Source organism: Onychostruthus taczanowskii, unplaced genomic scaffold, assembly GCF_017590055.1.
Source record: "Onychostruthus taczanowskii isolate IOZ18803 unplaced genomic scaffold, ASM1759005v1 scaffold104, whole genome shotgun sequence".
Lineage (NCBI taxonomy): Eukaryota > Metazoa > Chordata > Aves > Passeriformes > Passeridae > Onychostruthus > Onychostruthus taczanowskii.
In genome coordinates, this window is record NW_024496968.1 from 1,198,417 (window position 1) to 1,215,751 (window position 17,335).

The 17,335-nt window shown below is 38.5% G+C and overlaps 1 protein-coding gene across 1 annotated transcript in view; it reads left to right on the plus strand.

The window, feature by feature from the left end:
• The window catches only part of ACTN2 (actinin alpha 2), a 68,012-nt gene that overhangs the window by 12,142 nt on the left and 38,535 nt on the right, over positions 1-17,335 (plus strand). The window contains exons 2-3 of the mRNA XM_041413780.1: positions 11,131-11,245; positions 12,475-12,594. Of these exons, the coding sequence (XP_041269714.1) occupies positions 11,131-11,245; positions 12,475-12,594 (235 nt within the window). The remainder of the gene's footprint in view (positions 1-11,130; positions 11,246-12,474; positions 12,595-17,335) is intronic.

A 17,335-nucleotide genomic window follows, 5' to 3' on the forward strand; every position in this document is an offset into this window, starting at 1 on the left:
TGTATATTTCTTTGCGGCACTCAATTTTGTGCAGTGTAGTGTCAAATCTATTTTAATGCCCTGACAACTGGGCAAAACTGAATTTATTTCTAGGCATGCCCTGGGGGGTTCTGTGGCATAAAGCGACCGGGAGTGCTGTGTAAGATGTTAGTAGCCATACTACTGCAGGTTCTAATGTCAGGCTTGCTTGTTTATAGAGTGCACATGCAAGCTCTGCAAAGTGCAGTGTATCAGAGCAGAGAATATTTGGTTAGGGCGCTCTAAAGTTAGCCTACCCTGTTAGAGGAAAATACTGTTGTGCCATGCAAATAGCTGGCAGTCCTCAGAGGTTCAGGCAGGATGCTGTGAGCTCCCTGCTGTGCCGTGTAGGAGTGCCCTGGTTCTGTCAAAAAGGCAGAGGTCCTTGTGGGGGATGCATCTCTATTTCTGCAGATTTCAGTAGGAGGCATCTTGAAGGGCAAAATTTGGCAATGCTGCATGTAACAAAAAGAAAGTCTCCCATGATTTGTTGATTGTTGAATTAATAAATGCTGGAAATAATATGGCAAATTTAAAGAGATCAGCATGTTCGTAAACTTTTCCTTTGAGGGAAATACAAAAGCAACATCTGAAAAGAAAAGATAAAAAAAGCTTATGACGAAAAATGGATTATTCAAAACTTTGCATTTGTGTTATTCTGTCGATTCCTTTTTTTTGGCTTGTGTTTGGTTTCATTTTTAAAGCTTTACTGCCATTTAAGAACTGTGTTCTGAATATACTTAATTCACAGATAGTTTTTTCACCAATATTTGTTTTTTGAGGATTATGAAATAGAAGTTCTTTCACTTTCTACAATATCTTATGTTTTCAAAATATACGTGAGACTGTAAAATACACTCTATTGTAAATATTAATAGAGCTGGTCTCATCCTGCATTTAGAGGTCTCAGTCCATGGAATGTATTTATATTTCACCTCTACTGTGGGATAAAGGTTTTGGACATGTAAAGAGGTTTTATAACTTGAAGGAACTTGTACAGAAAACTGTGGAAGAGCAAGAACTCAAACAAAGTCTGTCTTTTCACTCTTATTGGAGAGTGCAATTTAATATGGGGGCTATTATAACTTGGAAATTTGTTAGTAATTTGAGAACTTTGTTTACTTCAGAGACTGTACTATTATTTACCATTCTCTAACGCTAATCTTCCACATTGAGAATGTGCATTGAATAATGGTATGTAATCCAAAATCCAGAGTACCAGAGGTATTAATTCTGTTATGACGAGGTATTAACATACCTGTTGGCTTATATAAAAGACAAAGAGACCAGAGTCATCAAAAGACTGTTGTGTAACTGTAAATGATGTCATGCATGTTGTTACTGAAGTAGAAGGGAAAATGAAGAGGTAAGATCATTACAAACAGCAAGGGATTGCTCCCCATTACTTCATCTGGCTACTGTGAATTATCCAGGGCTGACATAATACAGCTGGACTTGTGCATTTGGACAAAGGATTCTCACAGAGTATTGCCTGGATGCTGTTGGGGACCATCTTTTTCCAGGGATTCATGCATATGATGTGAATGAACAAACTGTATTGCAAAAATAGTCATTCACATCCAAGAGAAAGCTGACTTGTGCTGCTTAGCAAGGTGGTGACATTATTAATTAAAAGTCTCAGTATTGCAAAGCCTTCCGAGTGGAATATTCTGATAGCTCCCACACCCCAGCTCATGATGAAAGATAACCTTGTGCTGAAGATGGACTTTTAATTTATTGGTCGGGAATGTGTGGCTGATGGGAACCTTTCACTTTTAGGTCAGTGTTTTGAACCCAGGCCAGGTGAGTAAGTGACAAGGTTGCTAACACATGCAGACTGTTTGGTGATATCTATGAGGTGAGTTGTAGGCTCAGTTTAGCTGTCAGAGGGACAGGTGTCCCCATCACTTAAACCACCAGAAATGGCAGCTTCATTGGAGGTGCCCAAAGCTGACCTTATTAGTGAGAGGTAGGGACAGTGACTTTTCATCCTAGAGGTGAAAGCTAAAAAAATTTCTGTATGTGAAAATGCTTTCTCAGATTGCATCTGTGGGGTTACTCACAGTCATGGCTATTCTTAACAGTTCCCTGAGCTATTTCTTTCTCCATAATGGAGGGACTGGCACATTCACTAAAAGAGTTTAAGGAGAGAAGAATAACTAGCATGTAACTAGATTTACAGTAGTAGGTAACTGGTTTACACTAGAAAACTTGATTTGATTTTTAAATGAATTAACGTTGGATGACAGTGAACAGATAATGAAGATGTTGGTAGTTGTTATGTATTATTTTCTGTCTGTTCAAAGTAGGTTCTGGTTTTGATTCATTTTTTCACAGTTCTGTATTTACAAAACATTTATAGTTTTGTCAACTTTCTAATCTCTCTTGCTACTCTTTCTTTATTGGGCTTTTTTTCAGGGTAGTGTTTGAGCATCTCAAAAACCATTATTAATTTCCCCTCAAAATAGCGCTGTGGAATATGGAGGGTCTATTATTATCCTTTAATACAGAAGTGGGATGCTGAAAAGCACTCAGCAATGGCTAATATTTGTTGTGAAAAGGATTATAGTCCTTTGTGAGGAATCATGGGTCATAATTTGTTCAGCATTTAAGACAATAAAAACATTTAAAAAATTCCCATCTTAAGTACCTTAAAGGCTGTTGCAAACTTGGGAAGAAAACACAAGTGTCGGGGTCTGTTCTCAAGGATAATAATGTAGACCTCAGGAAAAGTGGGTACCCATAAAACAGATCATGGAATCCACTTCCATTTTATTTCGGTTTCTTTAGTTTCCTATAAACACTCTTCTGCCTTTTGACTTTGACTCTCCCTCTGCTCTCTATTTCTTCAGCTTTGTTTCAGTATTGTTCTCTGTCTTCACCATCTTTTCTTTTTCTCCAATATCACTGACAAGTCTCCAACATTAGATTTCCTTTTGCTAAGGGAAATTAGAGGGTCATATGAAAATAGAGGATGGGAATGGGGATCACCACTTAAAGAACACCCTGACAGAAACAAAATTTACAGCTACCTTTTGCTTGCCAAGTGCTTGGATTCCTACAAGGGAATTATTTTCTGCTGAGTGACTTCTTTTTTTTGTAGTCTTTGGATCACTTATCTGGCAGGACACAGTCTGGCAGGAAAAACAGTCTTCTTGATATTCTCCCTTTTCAAGGCTGCAGTGTAGATGTCTGTTAGGATATAAATCTTACATGAAGATCATAGAAAGTATGATTGGGAGAACGGTGACTTCTTCCTTATCTGAGTCTGGCTTTCTTCAAGTTATTTCACTGATTTGTTAAGATTAGTTTGAATTGCAGCTCTGACATGAAACATGCTTGCAGACCCATGGTTTTGTTGTCTTACTCAAATGTGATAAGCATGCACCCTGTTCTGTTATCCAAATGAGTAAGTAAAGGGTAGTAAAGGAAATGCTTCAGGGCAGATTCCTACAGAAGCCTATTCACTTAGTCTATTTACTATTCACTTAGAGTGGACCACTACTCACCATTAGGAGGAATAAACTCTCTGTCTTGCTAAACACACTTTTTTTTCCCCCCACTATGGTTTTGTGTTTAGTTTTCCCCTTTGATAAATAGCTGGCTGCTTTTTTAACCAACATAGGTACAAGAAATAAAAGAGATCTGCTTCTGTAGAGTCTGAGTGTGGGACCTTTAAAATACTTTTGCTTAACCGGTGCAACTAGGACTAATGGCTGGAGTCTAGATAAAATCATGAGCAGAGGACATGCCTGTATGTAAATGCAGGCTTAGAACTGTAGTACAATGTTAGTTTTTGCTTGCTTGTCCTTGGAAGTTTAATTTAATATAAATTGGATTTAGCAGAAGCTCATGCTTACTTACCCAGTTTCCCACTTTCATGTAAACAAAATATGCCAGACCTTTTGTAAGACTGTGTTTCTCCCTTTTTTTTATTTAAATTGCCGCATGTAAATTTGCCACAGACCATTCTGGTCTGCTTAGATGATAGGATTGTGTTAAAAGAACATTCAGAATTCAGAGAACACGTCAGAAGCAGGCAGGAGTGGGTTTTTTTTTTCCCCCGACAGTTCCTTTTTCTTTCTAATTCCTTCACCTTAACAAATTGGGTAGCTTGCAACTGTTGTAAAGATAAGAATGAGTAAAGATATCCTACTATTTTTATAATGCAAGATAAAACCATACCCATGCTTTTACTAAAGGTTTTCATAGGATCCCTACATCTTTTATTTCAATGTTATTTTTCTGAGAAGGAGTCTCTTAATCTTACTTGCATAATGCTTGAAATTCCAAAAATTAAAAGTAGATTTAGACCAGCAATTTCCTATGTAACCTAAGTACTTTTTAGTTTCAAATGGGATTTTTAATATTACATATGTTCTCACTTCTGAAATGTCAAAATTTTTATTGGAAAATACATTTTGAATAGGCAGAATAATTTTAAATAGAAAAAATTCTCCAATAGACAGCCCTATGGTACTGTGTGTATTTTGAGAAGTCACATAGTTGGATTTTTCAGATGCTTTCTTAAAGCTTTCATAATGGTGTCATCAACACCATTGATGACAATGAAGGAAGGGGCTTCCTTCTGGGAATAGAGCTGTTGGAGCATTGTATTGATGGTCCATTAAAGCTCTGAGTTGTCTGAACACTTGCCTAAATATTCACATTTAAGCCTGAGGCTTCTCTCTTGCGTGTAAAGATGGGCTTACATGTCTAAAACTTCTCTGCCTTTTCCAGCTATCTCAGGTGATCCAATAAAGATATCTGCCTGCTCCTAAAAAACGTCACAATATTTTAACTGTTTTAGCCTCTTCAAGGACCTTGTGAAACCTCTCAGCTTCCTTCCTGTTCTTTCCTTAAGAAAAAAAGGCTGAGGTGAGGATAGTGCAGGCAGTGACCCATACTAAATTTTCCATGCAACTTGCTACCACCTGAGGTTTTTTGCAGTTTAGACAACTGGGAAAACATAAACTTTCTCTGTTGTCTCCTCTGAAAGAAAGAACTAATGTCACTCACTTTGTAACAAAAGGCTTAATAATCTTGACATTGCTTGGGGTTCAGCCTTGCCAAATGATTCTTCAAGGGCTATGTACGTGCTCAGGGTGTTTTTTTGGTAATGGTGAGCACTGTAAAACAGACGTGCAGTCATTCAGTGCTGGAGGGAGTTGCATGTTTTACAGGAAACCCTAGACTCACATGGGATTAGGCCACCTGCTTTGCAAGGACTGAGGTCTCCCCAGGCTCTTCCATGCAAGCAAAATGCAGACTGCCAATAAGACCTGTGCAAAGTCCTGTGTGATGAATGCATCCCTTTGGTGACTTCTCCTGTGAGTGATAAAATTAAGAGACTGGAAGGACGTTCCCTGAGTTAGTAGAGCAGATCTGCTGACAGTGCAGAATGTGCCAGCATATCACATCTGACACCACCTGTTCAGCAATATGGATGGATATGCTGGAGCAGGAAGGGTTTACCCCCACTTTGGATTTGGGGTACTTGTGATGGAGCTTCTATTCACTTCCACTGTGAGATGGTTCTGTGCTTATCCTTTCTGGTGTTCCCAGGAATTTGGCTTTTGACATAGTGCCTATGATTTGAGGGTTTCCTTTTAATACCATTTTGGAATATGCTAAACATTTCCCCTTCCTTAACCTTCATGCTATCCTTCACAATATTTTCCCTCTGCTTCACTTGAGTAGTTGCTATGCTCTGGTACATTTGGTGTTAAAATCCCATGTTGCTTCCCATGTTTTGATGTGATACTGGTGAAGCACTTCTGCTGTTAGAGTTATTATAGTCATTTCACTAACATTTGCCAATGTATTTAGGTTTCCACTGCAAGGGAAAAGCAGAGCAAGTGAACAGTTAATAGTAATTCAAGCTAAAATAGAAGATTTTATTTCTTTTCAATTCATAAAAATATACTCATGCAAGTATACAAGTATAGCTGCTCTAGATGCTCTGGGAACAGCTGAAGATACCATGTGTAGTTATTGGTTTACATCAAGCTAGTCTAAAAGTGCTGTGCAATTTGCTGCTGCATTTCAGCTTCCAGCCTCTTCTTTTGGGAACAGAATAAACAGTTAAGAAAACAAGGGCCAACACAGACTGTATCCTAAGTCCGGAGGAAACCCCCGATTCTGCAGCCATCAGAACATGATGTGGACACAGGAGCTAGGAGATCATGTTGCAAGTCCACAACTTATGTTTTAAAACATGGATAACAGTCAGATGGGAAATTCTTCAAGGGGAAACCTCAATCTGGCCTACTGGGAATGTTCTGGCAGAGCTCCTTCTGTAACACCCTTGTCATGCACTCAGAGCCCACTAATGTTCTGTATAATTGCAGAGTGAATCACTGCATCCCATTTAGCCTAGAAGTAATGAAGACCCTCAGCCAACACAGAGAGAGAGGAAAAGCCCTTTAGAAGAAGGGCTGTAAAGCAGTTTAAAGAAGCAACTCTATCAGACTGAAATAATTCAGGACAATATGCATGTAAACAAATGTGTTGAATGCTTGTATTTGAAGTTTAGTCAGGTGTGTTCTCATGCTCTAGTTATTAGAATTTAAGGGCTATGAAAAACAAATTGTGCTTCTGTTTTCCTTAGCAGGCATAGAAAGTATTAAATTTCCAATTCAAGTAGAACCAAATTACTCCTTTGAGCAAGTAGCCTTTCTTGGGCTACTGATAGGGGTACAGACAAGCCGACACATGGCTTTTGAAATAAATATTAATTTTGAACACTTATAAATACTATAGCAGACAGACATTGATTTGAGTTGGGGTGAGTGAAAGGCAGAGTTAACCTTGATATGAGATATATGTACTAAATAGGATACAGGTCCCCAGTGCTTCATTAGGCTGGATCCACTTCTGAATTTCCATACTGAGTGCAAGCAAAGAAATCTTTCTGAACTTGTGGAGTGAATCCCCTGTGCACAGAAGTTATGCTGCTGCTTTAGCAATATTCATTATGGACTCGCTGTCGGTGCCATACTAGAAATTTACTTTTGGAGGTGGAGCAAGTTGTCTTGACTCACCAATATTGGAGGATGTGGTGATTGTTGCTTTCTCAGTTGTCTTTATCTGTATTATTTTGTGCACATGTGAACTTGTTATCATAGCATCTTATTTTCTGTCTTTGAACCACTATAAAAAGCAAGTTATCATTACACTCACATGAAAATGACATGTGGGCATTCGCAGAGCTGTAGGAGACTCAGATCCCAAAGGCACCATTTCCCCCTGCAAAGCATGTCTTTCATTGTGCGTGTGTAAAACTTACTTGTACATATTGGGCATACCCTGTTCTTTTTTTGGCATTAATTATTGATTGATAATTAATTAGGGATATCTGTTTTTGCTGCCCCTGGGTTGCAATTTTATTTGTCAGAGAATTGTAAAATTAAGTGGCCTGGGTAAATTACCAGGTAAGGGTTTTTTTCCCCCATAGAAATGCACTTTGCCATCACAGATCTGTGAATTGTGGAGAATATGCTGTTAGCAGTCTTCACAAGAAGGCTAAGTGGGCATAGAACATAAACTGCATCCTCTTTCCTGGAGTTACTGTTTCCAAAATAGACCTGTGACAGCAGTAGACAATTAATGGTGCATTAAGAGAACATTCACCTGTGGGACAGCAAGTTCTTTGGCTTCCTGCCCTGCATCCTCTTTTCTGGGGTGTCTCCTCTCAGAATGTTAGCAAACTTTCTTTTGTAATAAGAAACTTGGAAAGGAGAAAATTTTATTTATTTATATTTTCAATTTGTAGAGCCATGTAGGGTAAATAAGTCCTAAAAAGAAGTGTCTAGCTTTGTAGACATTTATTTGTGTTCTTCCTGGTATTCAGCTTGGTGCCTTAAGTCCTGCTTCCTTTCTCTGAGCAGTCTGATACTCTGAAATGTTCTGTACAGCTCAGCAGAAATAGGAATTTGCTTTGTCTAAGTCATTTAATAGCTTTTAAATCCCAATGGATTACAAATTTCCAGGGTACTATATGCTGGCTGTATCTTGATCTCCAGGACTTGGACATGCTTTGAATTGTTTCTCAGTAACTATGAATAGAATTGTTAGTTAAAGCCAAAGCAGTGAGAACAAGTGCTATCACAATAAGAATAGAGGGATGAGGGTTAAATAAAATGTGGATTGAGGAAACTGTTAAAATCTGGAAGTTAAATTGTGCAATAGCCTTCATGCAATCACTAATGAATTGCATCACTGAAACATAGTTAACACTTCCCTAGGTATCATTTCTAGAGCCATGTTTAGGCCTGGGAAAAATAAGCTAGGTTGGAGGGCACCAGGCTTCAGAAGCCACACTCCAGCAGTCTGCTGTGAAGTGCAGTGGCACTTCCATGAGGCACAGGACAACTATTGGAAGGGGACAGGCAGCACCAAGGCATGGCCTGGGGCACTGATAAAGCAGAAAACTGAGCAACTGTAGTTTAAATAAAAGATGTAACTCTCTTATTCTAGATTTAGAAGGTAATCAAAACTATCTAGATGGTCTAAACTATACAGATGGTCTAAATAAAGACTCCAATCACAGTGGAGTGCTTCAGGAGAACTTCTCATCTCATGGATAGAGGCCTTGTGGTAATTCCAAGTTTGTCCTTCAAAATGCTGCAAATGAAATACAACTGGAAAGAATCTTAAATAACCTACAAATATAAAAACCCACTCTGTCATCAAACTATTTATTGAAAACAGCTTGACTCAGCAGTAGCAGCATCTTTTCATTGTCTACAACACAGCAACATAGGCTGATTATTGTCTGCATAGAAAGAATGAGACGAGAAAACCATTTGTCTCTCAGGAAATTCAGTGACATAAAAATGTCCATTTTCAAGAGAAACTATTTAAATTATTTGAAAACTTTGTGATCTTTGGATAAAACTTATGTTTTGTGTCTATCAGTGAAGGATCAAGTAAGTTGATTCATATATACATATTTATATGAGCTAAGAAGTGCCAGGCTCCTTTCTTCTTAGGAAACTGAGAAGTAACCTTCTTCACAGTAGGCATCAGATTAATATTTTAAAACTTCTCAACCAGTGGAGTTGTTGCCATTAAACTCTTAATTAAATGAAAAATGAGGAAAGCTCATTTACTTGAGTGGTACAAGGTGAACATTTACCATAAATATCTAAAGAGATGGAAATGGCTGAGGTTTTTCTCCAACTTCCTCTCTGAGTTTATTATGGTGTTCTTGGAACAGTTCTACAGACTGCAATAGCATCTGCAAATAAGCACATGTCCATCACTTAAGCTTAATTAATGAAAGGCTCATTTATTTAAAGGTTCAGATTTCTAATATTTATTGCCAGATCGCCATGCAAGGTTCATGTGCATTTACCCTTGAGTGCTTTAGCTTTTCTTTTTTTTTCTGTATTACCATAGTATGATTCCTTCAAAAAAGCTTGTAATAATTTTTAGTGTTGGCAAATGACTTAATGTGGTGCTAAGCCTTTTGGGATACATAGCACCAAAACAAGATACTGCTTGAGGCAGACAAATTAGTCTTGTAAACTGGATCCTAACCCTATAATGATCCAAATGAAATGCCATCCTAACACTCCATATGTTGTGCCCTGATGGTGGAAGTGCCTACAGTCTGTGCTGTGAGGATTGGGATGCTCTGGTTTCACGTCTCTCATTAACTCAGTAAAGCTATTTATCTTAAAATGAGGAACGTTCTGCCTTCCTGAATGGGAGCTAACATCCCTTTATTAAAATGTGTTTGCAGATATGCTTCAGCTGCAACCTTACTTACCCCTATGTGCACACAGAACAACTCACATTCCTACCTACAATTTACCCTCTGCATGTCAACATGGCCTCTGCCCAGAAACACTTCCAGTGTTTTCTTCTCCTCTTTTTTCTGGGTACCTAGAATTAGGGATTTCACTGCACAGCTCTGTCATATCCATAGCACTTCTTCCTTCCTTTCAATTCAGTAGGGGAAGATGATAAAAGGAAACTGTTCCTTGTCAGTCTAGGAGAACTGAGAAAAGAGCCCAGTAAGCTGCCCATCGATTCTTTGCGAAGACTGAGTCAAGTCCAACAATAGTCACAATGCTATTCTTGAACAAAAAGTTGCCTTTTTAAGATTAAACCATTTGGCAAAGTTCAGTCCATGTTTTATTAAGGTATCAAATCTGTCTAGGATTTGTAGAATTCAATTCCAGGGGAGATCTTTGTCTTAATCTACTGGCCTTCCTTATTCTGTTTCTGACAGATCAGAAATTAAATAATCTAAAGAAAACAGGCAAGAATAAAGAAGGCCAACGTGCATTTCTTATTTACAATTGGGACATATCTTGGTTTTTTAAAATTATTTGAAAGAAATGTTTTTAAAACTGGAAATTTGATGTAGCAAAAGAAAGACTTTTAAGAAGCTGAAATCTAATTTACTAAAAATGTTTAGTAACAATGACTTTGTTGTATAACTGGAGTTAAACATCTGCTAAAATACCTAGTAAATACAGACTTGCTTTATAATCTTAACAGACACTGAAAAGCAAGGACAATTTGTCAGAAGGCTGAGAGAAGTAATGGATATTTAAAACCAGACTAATTTAACTAAGTTTTATAGTAGCCCAGCTTTGACTTTATTAATACGAAAGCTAACATGTATATGACCTCTGCAATGGATTTAGTTCTACTTTTCACCTCTGCAAGTAAAAGCAGACTTGGTTACTTGCTATGGACACAAAAATATTCATGGTTGCTCTTGTGCTAATTTTCCCCCCACAAACTTAAGTATCTGCATTTCTGTCCAAGTTTTGCTTTTATGTGTAGAAATTCTGTCTGAAGATGCATCTGCAAGCAGAATCTAGCACAAAATTATTTCTATTCAAGAAGTTATTTGCATCTTCATGAACATCTGGGATAAGAATTTTGTACTTGGCAACATGTATAGAGTGAATGGGAGCTGGACATCTGAATCTCAGATGCAGTGGTTACTCAGATGGCTTAGCAGTTGTTTGGGAAATGCCTTGTTGATAAGTTTTTTGTTTGTTTGTTTGTTTGTTTTTGGTTTTTTTGTTTGTTTGGGTTTATTTGTTTTGTTTTGTTTTGTTTTGAATTTTTTTTTAATTGCTATTACAGACGTTTACAGCCTGGTGCAATTCCCACCTCAGGAAAGCAGGCACACAGATTGAGAACATTGAGGAGGACTTCAGAAATGGCCTCAAACTCATGCTCCTCTTGGAAGTTATCTCAGGTTAGCTAAAATAAAGTTGTCTGTGTATTTATATCACACGAACTTAAACACTCTTAAAGGAACAAAAATTGTTAATGATTCAAAACAGTGAACACAAACTCTAAGTAGAATGAAAAGTGAGAGACGAAACATGCTGTAAAGCAAAAGGGAGGGGAAAAGAAGCTCTGCTTTTTGCTTGTCTCCAAAATTTTCCGGTTTGTGCTTGTGTTCCAGGATATCACAGTGATACCCTGATGGAAATCATTGACATCATGGTGGTGTTGGGCAAACCAAAAACATTGAGAACCTTGGCTTAGCCCCTAACACTTAAAAAGCCTTTACACATAGGTTGCAAATGAATTTTATTCTGCTTTTAGCATAAACATTTTGCTTTGATTTTAATGACTTTATTGGACATACCAACACTTTCAAGAGTGCCTAAAGCACACCTAGATCAATATTTAGTCACAAATAAAAGGTCTCATTTTTCAAAAGAGGGGAGCATGCAAGAACTTTTGTTAACTGATGCAAACTCACTATGTCCCATTTGTTATTCATTATTCAGAGGGGCAGTCTCCAAGGTAAGATCAGAATGCCCCTTAATGGGAAGGGAATATCTCAAGCAACAGATGCACAAGACAGTTTAGATTTTTGCTGGAGATTTCAATGTGGAAAGAAATTCTTCAAATGACCATTCCTCATGAAATGGAGAATCTTTTTTGAAATTATTCTTTGTGATCATTTGAAAAGATAAGTTTGTTCAAATACATCAGGCCTGAAATGAGCTCTCTGCTGTGCTGGATGAGGTTGTTAAAAGCCATTCCTCTGGGTTAGATGTGTAAGGATGCTATGGCTGATCTGCTGGATAGAATCCAGCTCCTCTTTACAGTCGGGCAGATAAGGATGATGAGCTCTGAGAACATTCTGCCTTCTTAATATTCAGCTACTGTAACAGACAGTAGCAATAAACCAGAAGTGAAGTAGGAGGAAGTACACATATCTTCCAGATGTTTAGGACAAACAAAAATTTTACTGCTATATCAGAAAGATCAAAATCAGATGCTTCAACATTTGAATTTTCTTTTCAGGGTTTGGTTCAAACCTCTTTGACATTTTTTCAGAAAAACACCTATAAAAATAATTGCTGACTTTAAGGTAGAGTTAGGGAACATCCACTCGATTTTGAATCACTTTTATGTCTGTAGCAAGGTGTGTATAAGAATAATCACATTAAATTTGTTGTTCTGCAGGGGAAAGGCTACCGAAACCAGACCGAGGGAAGATGCGCTTCCATAAAATTGCTAATGTCAACAAAGCTCTGGATTATATCGCCAGCAAGGGAGTGAAACTTGTGTCAATTGGTGCAGAAGGTACGTGACAGATCTTGACAGTGCACCTTACTTAGGTCACATTACAGAGCAGAGGGGTGGAGACCTTTGGCCACATTATGTCCTCTACATATGGGTGCCTCAAACATCCCTTCTTGCTGATTGCTGGACTGTATCTGTGAAAGGACAAGAGGTGGAAATTTTTGGACTGCTGCAGAGAGATAGGGGTATAAATGAGCACTAAGTTTAGTTTGTCTCTAAGGTTAATTTGAATTATCTGTGTTTCAGTAGGTATTCAGGTAATGATTTCTTTTTTTTTTTCTTGCAGAACGTTGTGGATTTCCCATAGATTATTAAAAGTAAGGAACTCCTTTAGGAACCAGGCTGGATTCTAGTGTGTGCTTTATACAGTCTTGCATCTTTAGGAGATATTATTCAGCCAAAACAAAGGCTGACATCTCTGCTGAGTGGCTGGAACCTACTCCCACTTTATTATGAGATTTTCTGCAGCTGTGTTTCTAAAATTCAGATGTAGAGTTAAGGGAGTGATCAAAAGAAAGTGGTAGCTGGGGAGAGATTGAACATATGAAGAAAGTGGAGTGGGATGCTATTTACTAAAGTAATTGCTTTTTTATTGTTCTGCTGTTCAGGTAGCTAAGTACCATAATGTAGTTGGCTAGCTAGATTCTGATAGATGTAGCCTGAGCTAAAGAAGACAGACTCTCACTATAAATGAACCTAACTATGCCTCCCTAGGAGATTCAGTTAATTGTTTAAAAATGACAGAGGTGTGTGTATAACTTGTTGCTCCATGAAGATATTTGCATACTGGTTTCCATAGCTACTACAATACCAAGAATGATGTGGCTAGCATGATATCCAACTATTTTTGATTCCATAGCCTCAATGATGTGCTTTCTGTGCTTTTTTTCTCCCACTCTAACAAGTCCTTAGAGCAAAATTTTGGTTGTAACCACATTATGATGATAGTCACTCCTATATTGTACTGACATTTTTAGGCCTTTTTTAGATTGATTTATGAGCCTCTTCTTCCTGTTTCCAGATTCCTACAGGCTTATATGTATCCTTATTCTGGTTTCCAAGCCTTGATCCCAGGGAGCTTACTGTAAATGTGGATGGAAGAGGAGATTCATTATGTGGGATAAGGGTAGCTGTAGAAATAATGGAGAGATCTGTCAGCATTCATTGGTTTTACTATGGTTTGACCTAGCCCACTTGGTTCCTCAAGTATTGTTCACCAAATGTGTTCAGTTTGTAGACCTAGAACTCAAAAATCCCAAGGAATGTGCTTCATGGGCAGAGAGTTTGTTTGAATTAACTCTTCATTTATTTGAGACTGAAGTAGGTGGGTCACCTGAGTCCAAATTCATACCATCTGTCTTTAGGCGCATAAAAGAGACGTTTTTGGGGAATATATTATCAGTGGGGAGAAATGGGCAATTCCCACAGGCACTTCAGATCTCAGAAGAGCTCTACTGCATTTCAGAGGTGCCTGGCTCCCTCCATCACTTGTACAGACTGCTGGGGCAACTGTGCCCTTTGCTTGGTTAAATGAAATGGGATGGAAAAATATGTTTCTACCTTAAACCTCTGCAGTAAGGCTCTTCTGAGAGTGACATGGCATTAAATGGACAGCAGAGGGTACTGAAGAGACAATTTATGTGTGGAAATGAAAATTAATAATACAGATGTCTGTTTGATAGCTGGTGAAGGAATGCTGAGATTACAGAGCATGGAGCAAATGAAAGGTAGTTTCTGTCATGTCAGGCAGGAGACTCTGAGGCTTCCTAACCAAAACCAGAGTGTAGCACAAGGAGTATCTTGTGGGACAGAGTGGTTGTTGTTGCTGATGACTGTTTGCACAAGGCTGGAGCATTTAAACCAAGATACATCAGCTCATACCTGCTCCTGAAAGGAGCAAGCCAGCCCTCTGCACTCCCACCTCCCTTGTTTTGCTCTGTTTATTGCTGGTCACTGCTGCCAGGGTACTCAGGCTGGGGAACAGCACTTGAGCCCTTTCTGAAGGCAAAGCATCTGGGATAGCTCACATCAGACATGGAAAACATTTAAACTAACCCTGCTGTTCTCCTTAGCAGCAACTGGCATGGGTTCAAATGCTCTGTGATTCAGGTGCTCCATGATAATTCCCCTTTAGGAAGGTGGCAGGAAAAAGGGCAGTAACCTCTTCCAGATTTTCAGGCACTTGCTGCAAGTTGACTGTCCATTCATCCAGTGTTTATTCTTGCATGTAGCAGCAGGCCATACCTAGTAACCCAAGAAGTTAAGGTGATGGTTTTAGCTATTATTCCCTGTTTCTGGAATTCTCAATCTGTAAAACTGATGTATTGAATGCAAAACCAAATTAATTAGCATTATAAAACCCCTAAATTCTTAGATGGAAACACGGGAGAAAAATTCCCAGCCATGTGATAGCCTAGGAGCAGAGAGGAACCTGTCATGGTGAGACATGAGGCTGTGTCAAGTGTGGCCTGATGCCCACATTAGATAATATCCATGTGGGCAGGAGCAGATAGATTCACGTGCCTTCCCTCCCACTCTGACAGGGTGAGCACAAAGCCAGCCCTGGCACAGACGTCCTCAGTGCCCTGTTAAGTTTACTGCATCCCCTCTCTAAATTTGCTACCTAAAGCACAGCGTTGTGCTGATGCAGCAAAGCAGTATCACATCTGACTGGGTCTGGTTTCACACTGTGGGACCTCTGGCACCGGTGGGTGTTTAAAGAGTCCCTGTGCCCCCTGGAACTGCATTCCTGTTCCCACACTTCACAGCCCTGCCCTCTCACTTGGGCTGACAACTGTTGCTCTAGCTCTGCTGGAGACTGGATCAGCAATCTGATCTGTTTTTAAAACACACTTCACTTCTTTTTTTTTCCTTTTGTTACATTTTTCAGCATTGTTGACCAGGCAGTCATTATAGTAGGTTGAAGTGAATGCCAGAAAGGAGAAGAGCACAGTCTCCTTAAGTTTGTTTCCTTATCAAAATCTACAATCCCTTAACTCTCTGCCCCTGTGGGTGAGCATGGGGCTCGTGGGCTTGCTATCACCCATCTGTCTGGGCATTCTCTGAGTTACATGGATGCTTGGAATACTTTTTATTTTCCAAAGCATGAAAGTTTTGTATCTAAATCTGCCGAGGATCATGTTCCCTTATCTGATATACTGAGTGGTGAAGAGCATGTAGGCCCAAGGGGAAAAACTGGCATTTAAAATGGGACCTCAAAACGGTGATTCCTGTGGGGCATCAGTACAAAAACAAAATCAGTATTTTTAAGGGTCCAGGGATATTCTTTGAAGTCACCATTATTGTTCTGAGCCTGACTTCTCTGGGCTGTCTTTGGAGTGGAGAGAGCTCATCACTTTTAATTGTGATGCTGAGCAGGAGCCAAATTTATCTTCTCTGTAGATAAATTGTCAATCTCTCCACTGGTCATGAAATGAGACTACAGGGTCAAGAAGCTAAAATTAAAAACTGTGAAAGTAGTCCTTATGAACCATTCATAGTCCAGGATTTAAAAGTTTTCTCTTAAGTTTTAAAAAAGTGCAGTAACTCTATTTGGAAGGTACTTGCATCCTGAATGAAATCACCTAGATATGGAGAACCCCAAAAGACAAGTATCCTGTTAATTGGAAGTACTTCTGTACTGCTTTTCTGGGAAATGGGAAAAGTGTTAAAGACCAAATGATCAGTGAATCTGCTACAAGGAGGTTAGAATGAAAAAAATAAATTAATACATAAAACCAAAGCAGAATAAAAAAAAAAAACAGGACCAAAATGTTTGAGAAGTTGCTTTGCTTTACTTTTTCCCTAGACAGTTTTTATTGTTTCTGCTCAATTTTCTCTTCTCTTCTTTTCTGCCCTCATCCCCAGAAAGCTGTAGCTTTGTGTATGTGAGGGGTAGGAGCTATATTCCAGCCAGAGCAAACAGACTGTGTGAAAAAATTAATGAAGTCTTCTATTGACCTGTAGAAAAAAATTATAGAAGTGAATCAATGTGTTTTTGTCACTGATACTTTTCAATATTTTAGCAAATATTTTTTCCTTGTCTTATATAGGAGTCTTTTTTTGTTGTTTTATGCTAGCAGTTTTGTGAGAAACCAAAACTGCTAGCATAAAAATCACTTGAAAATCCTCCTGAGGCACAACACAGAAAATTCCCTCTCTTGCTCTTTCATTCTGTATGTGTGTGCATACAGATATTTAAATCAAAACAACGATGAAATGATTATGCAAATCTATTAATTGATTGCCTGGGAATCAGCAATGCCTCCTGAGTATTTAAATACATTTGTTTTACATTTGAAGAAATTTGTCTTTACTGTATGTACATATCAGACAGCTGATCAAAATAGTGAAGTGACTTGACTTCTCTCAGGAGGAGGGAAGAAAGAAGTAGCTACATGCTCTAATTGCCATTTGTTTTGTGGGTTTTTTTTTTTTGTTTTTTTTTTTTTTTTTCTGGAAGGGTTTTGTTTTGAGGTTTGAGGTCTTTCAGGGCCAATAAGGCAGGCAGAGTGGTGTAAGAAATCTGGAAAAATAGTGTAGGATCCAAAGGGGAAAGTGAGAAATTAGCTAAACTTCAATTATCATACTAGCAAAATAAGTATAGGATAGTGATGGGTTACATATTTTCTATCACATTTGTTAATTCCATAGGTTCAAATGACAGCTTGTGTCACGTCCTACTGCAATTTAACATGTATCTCTTGTCTCAGAGACAGCAGCTGCTCTTGTTCTGTAGAAG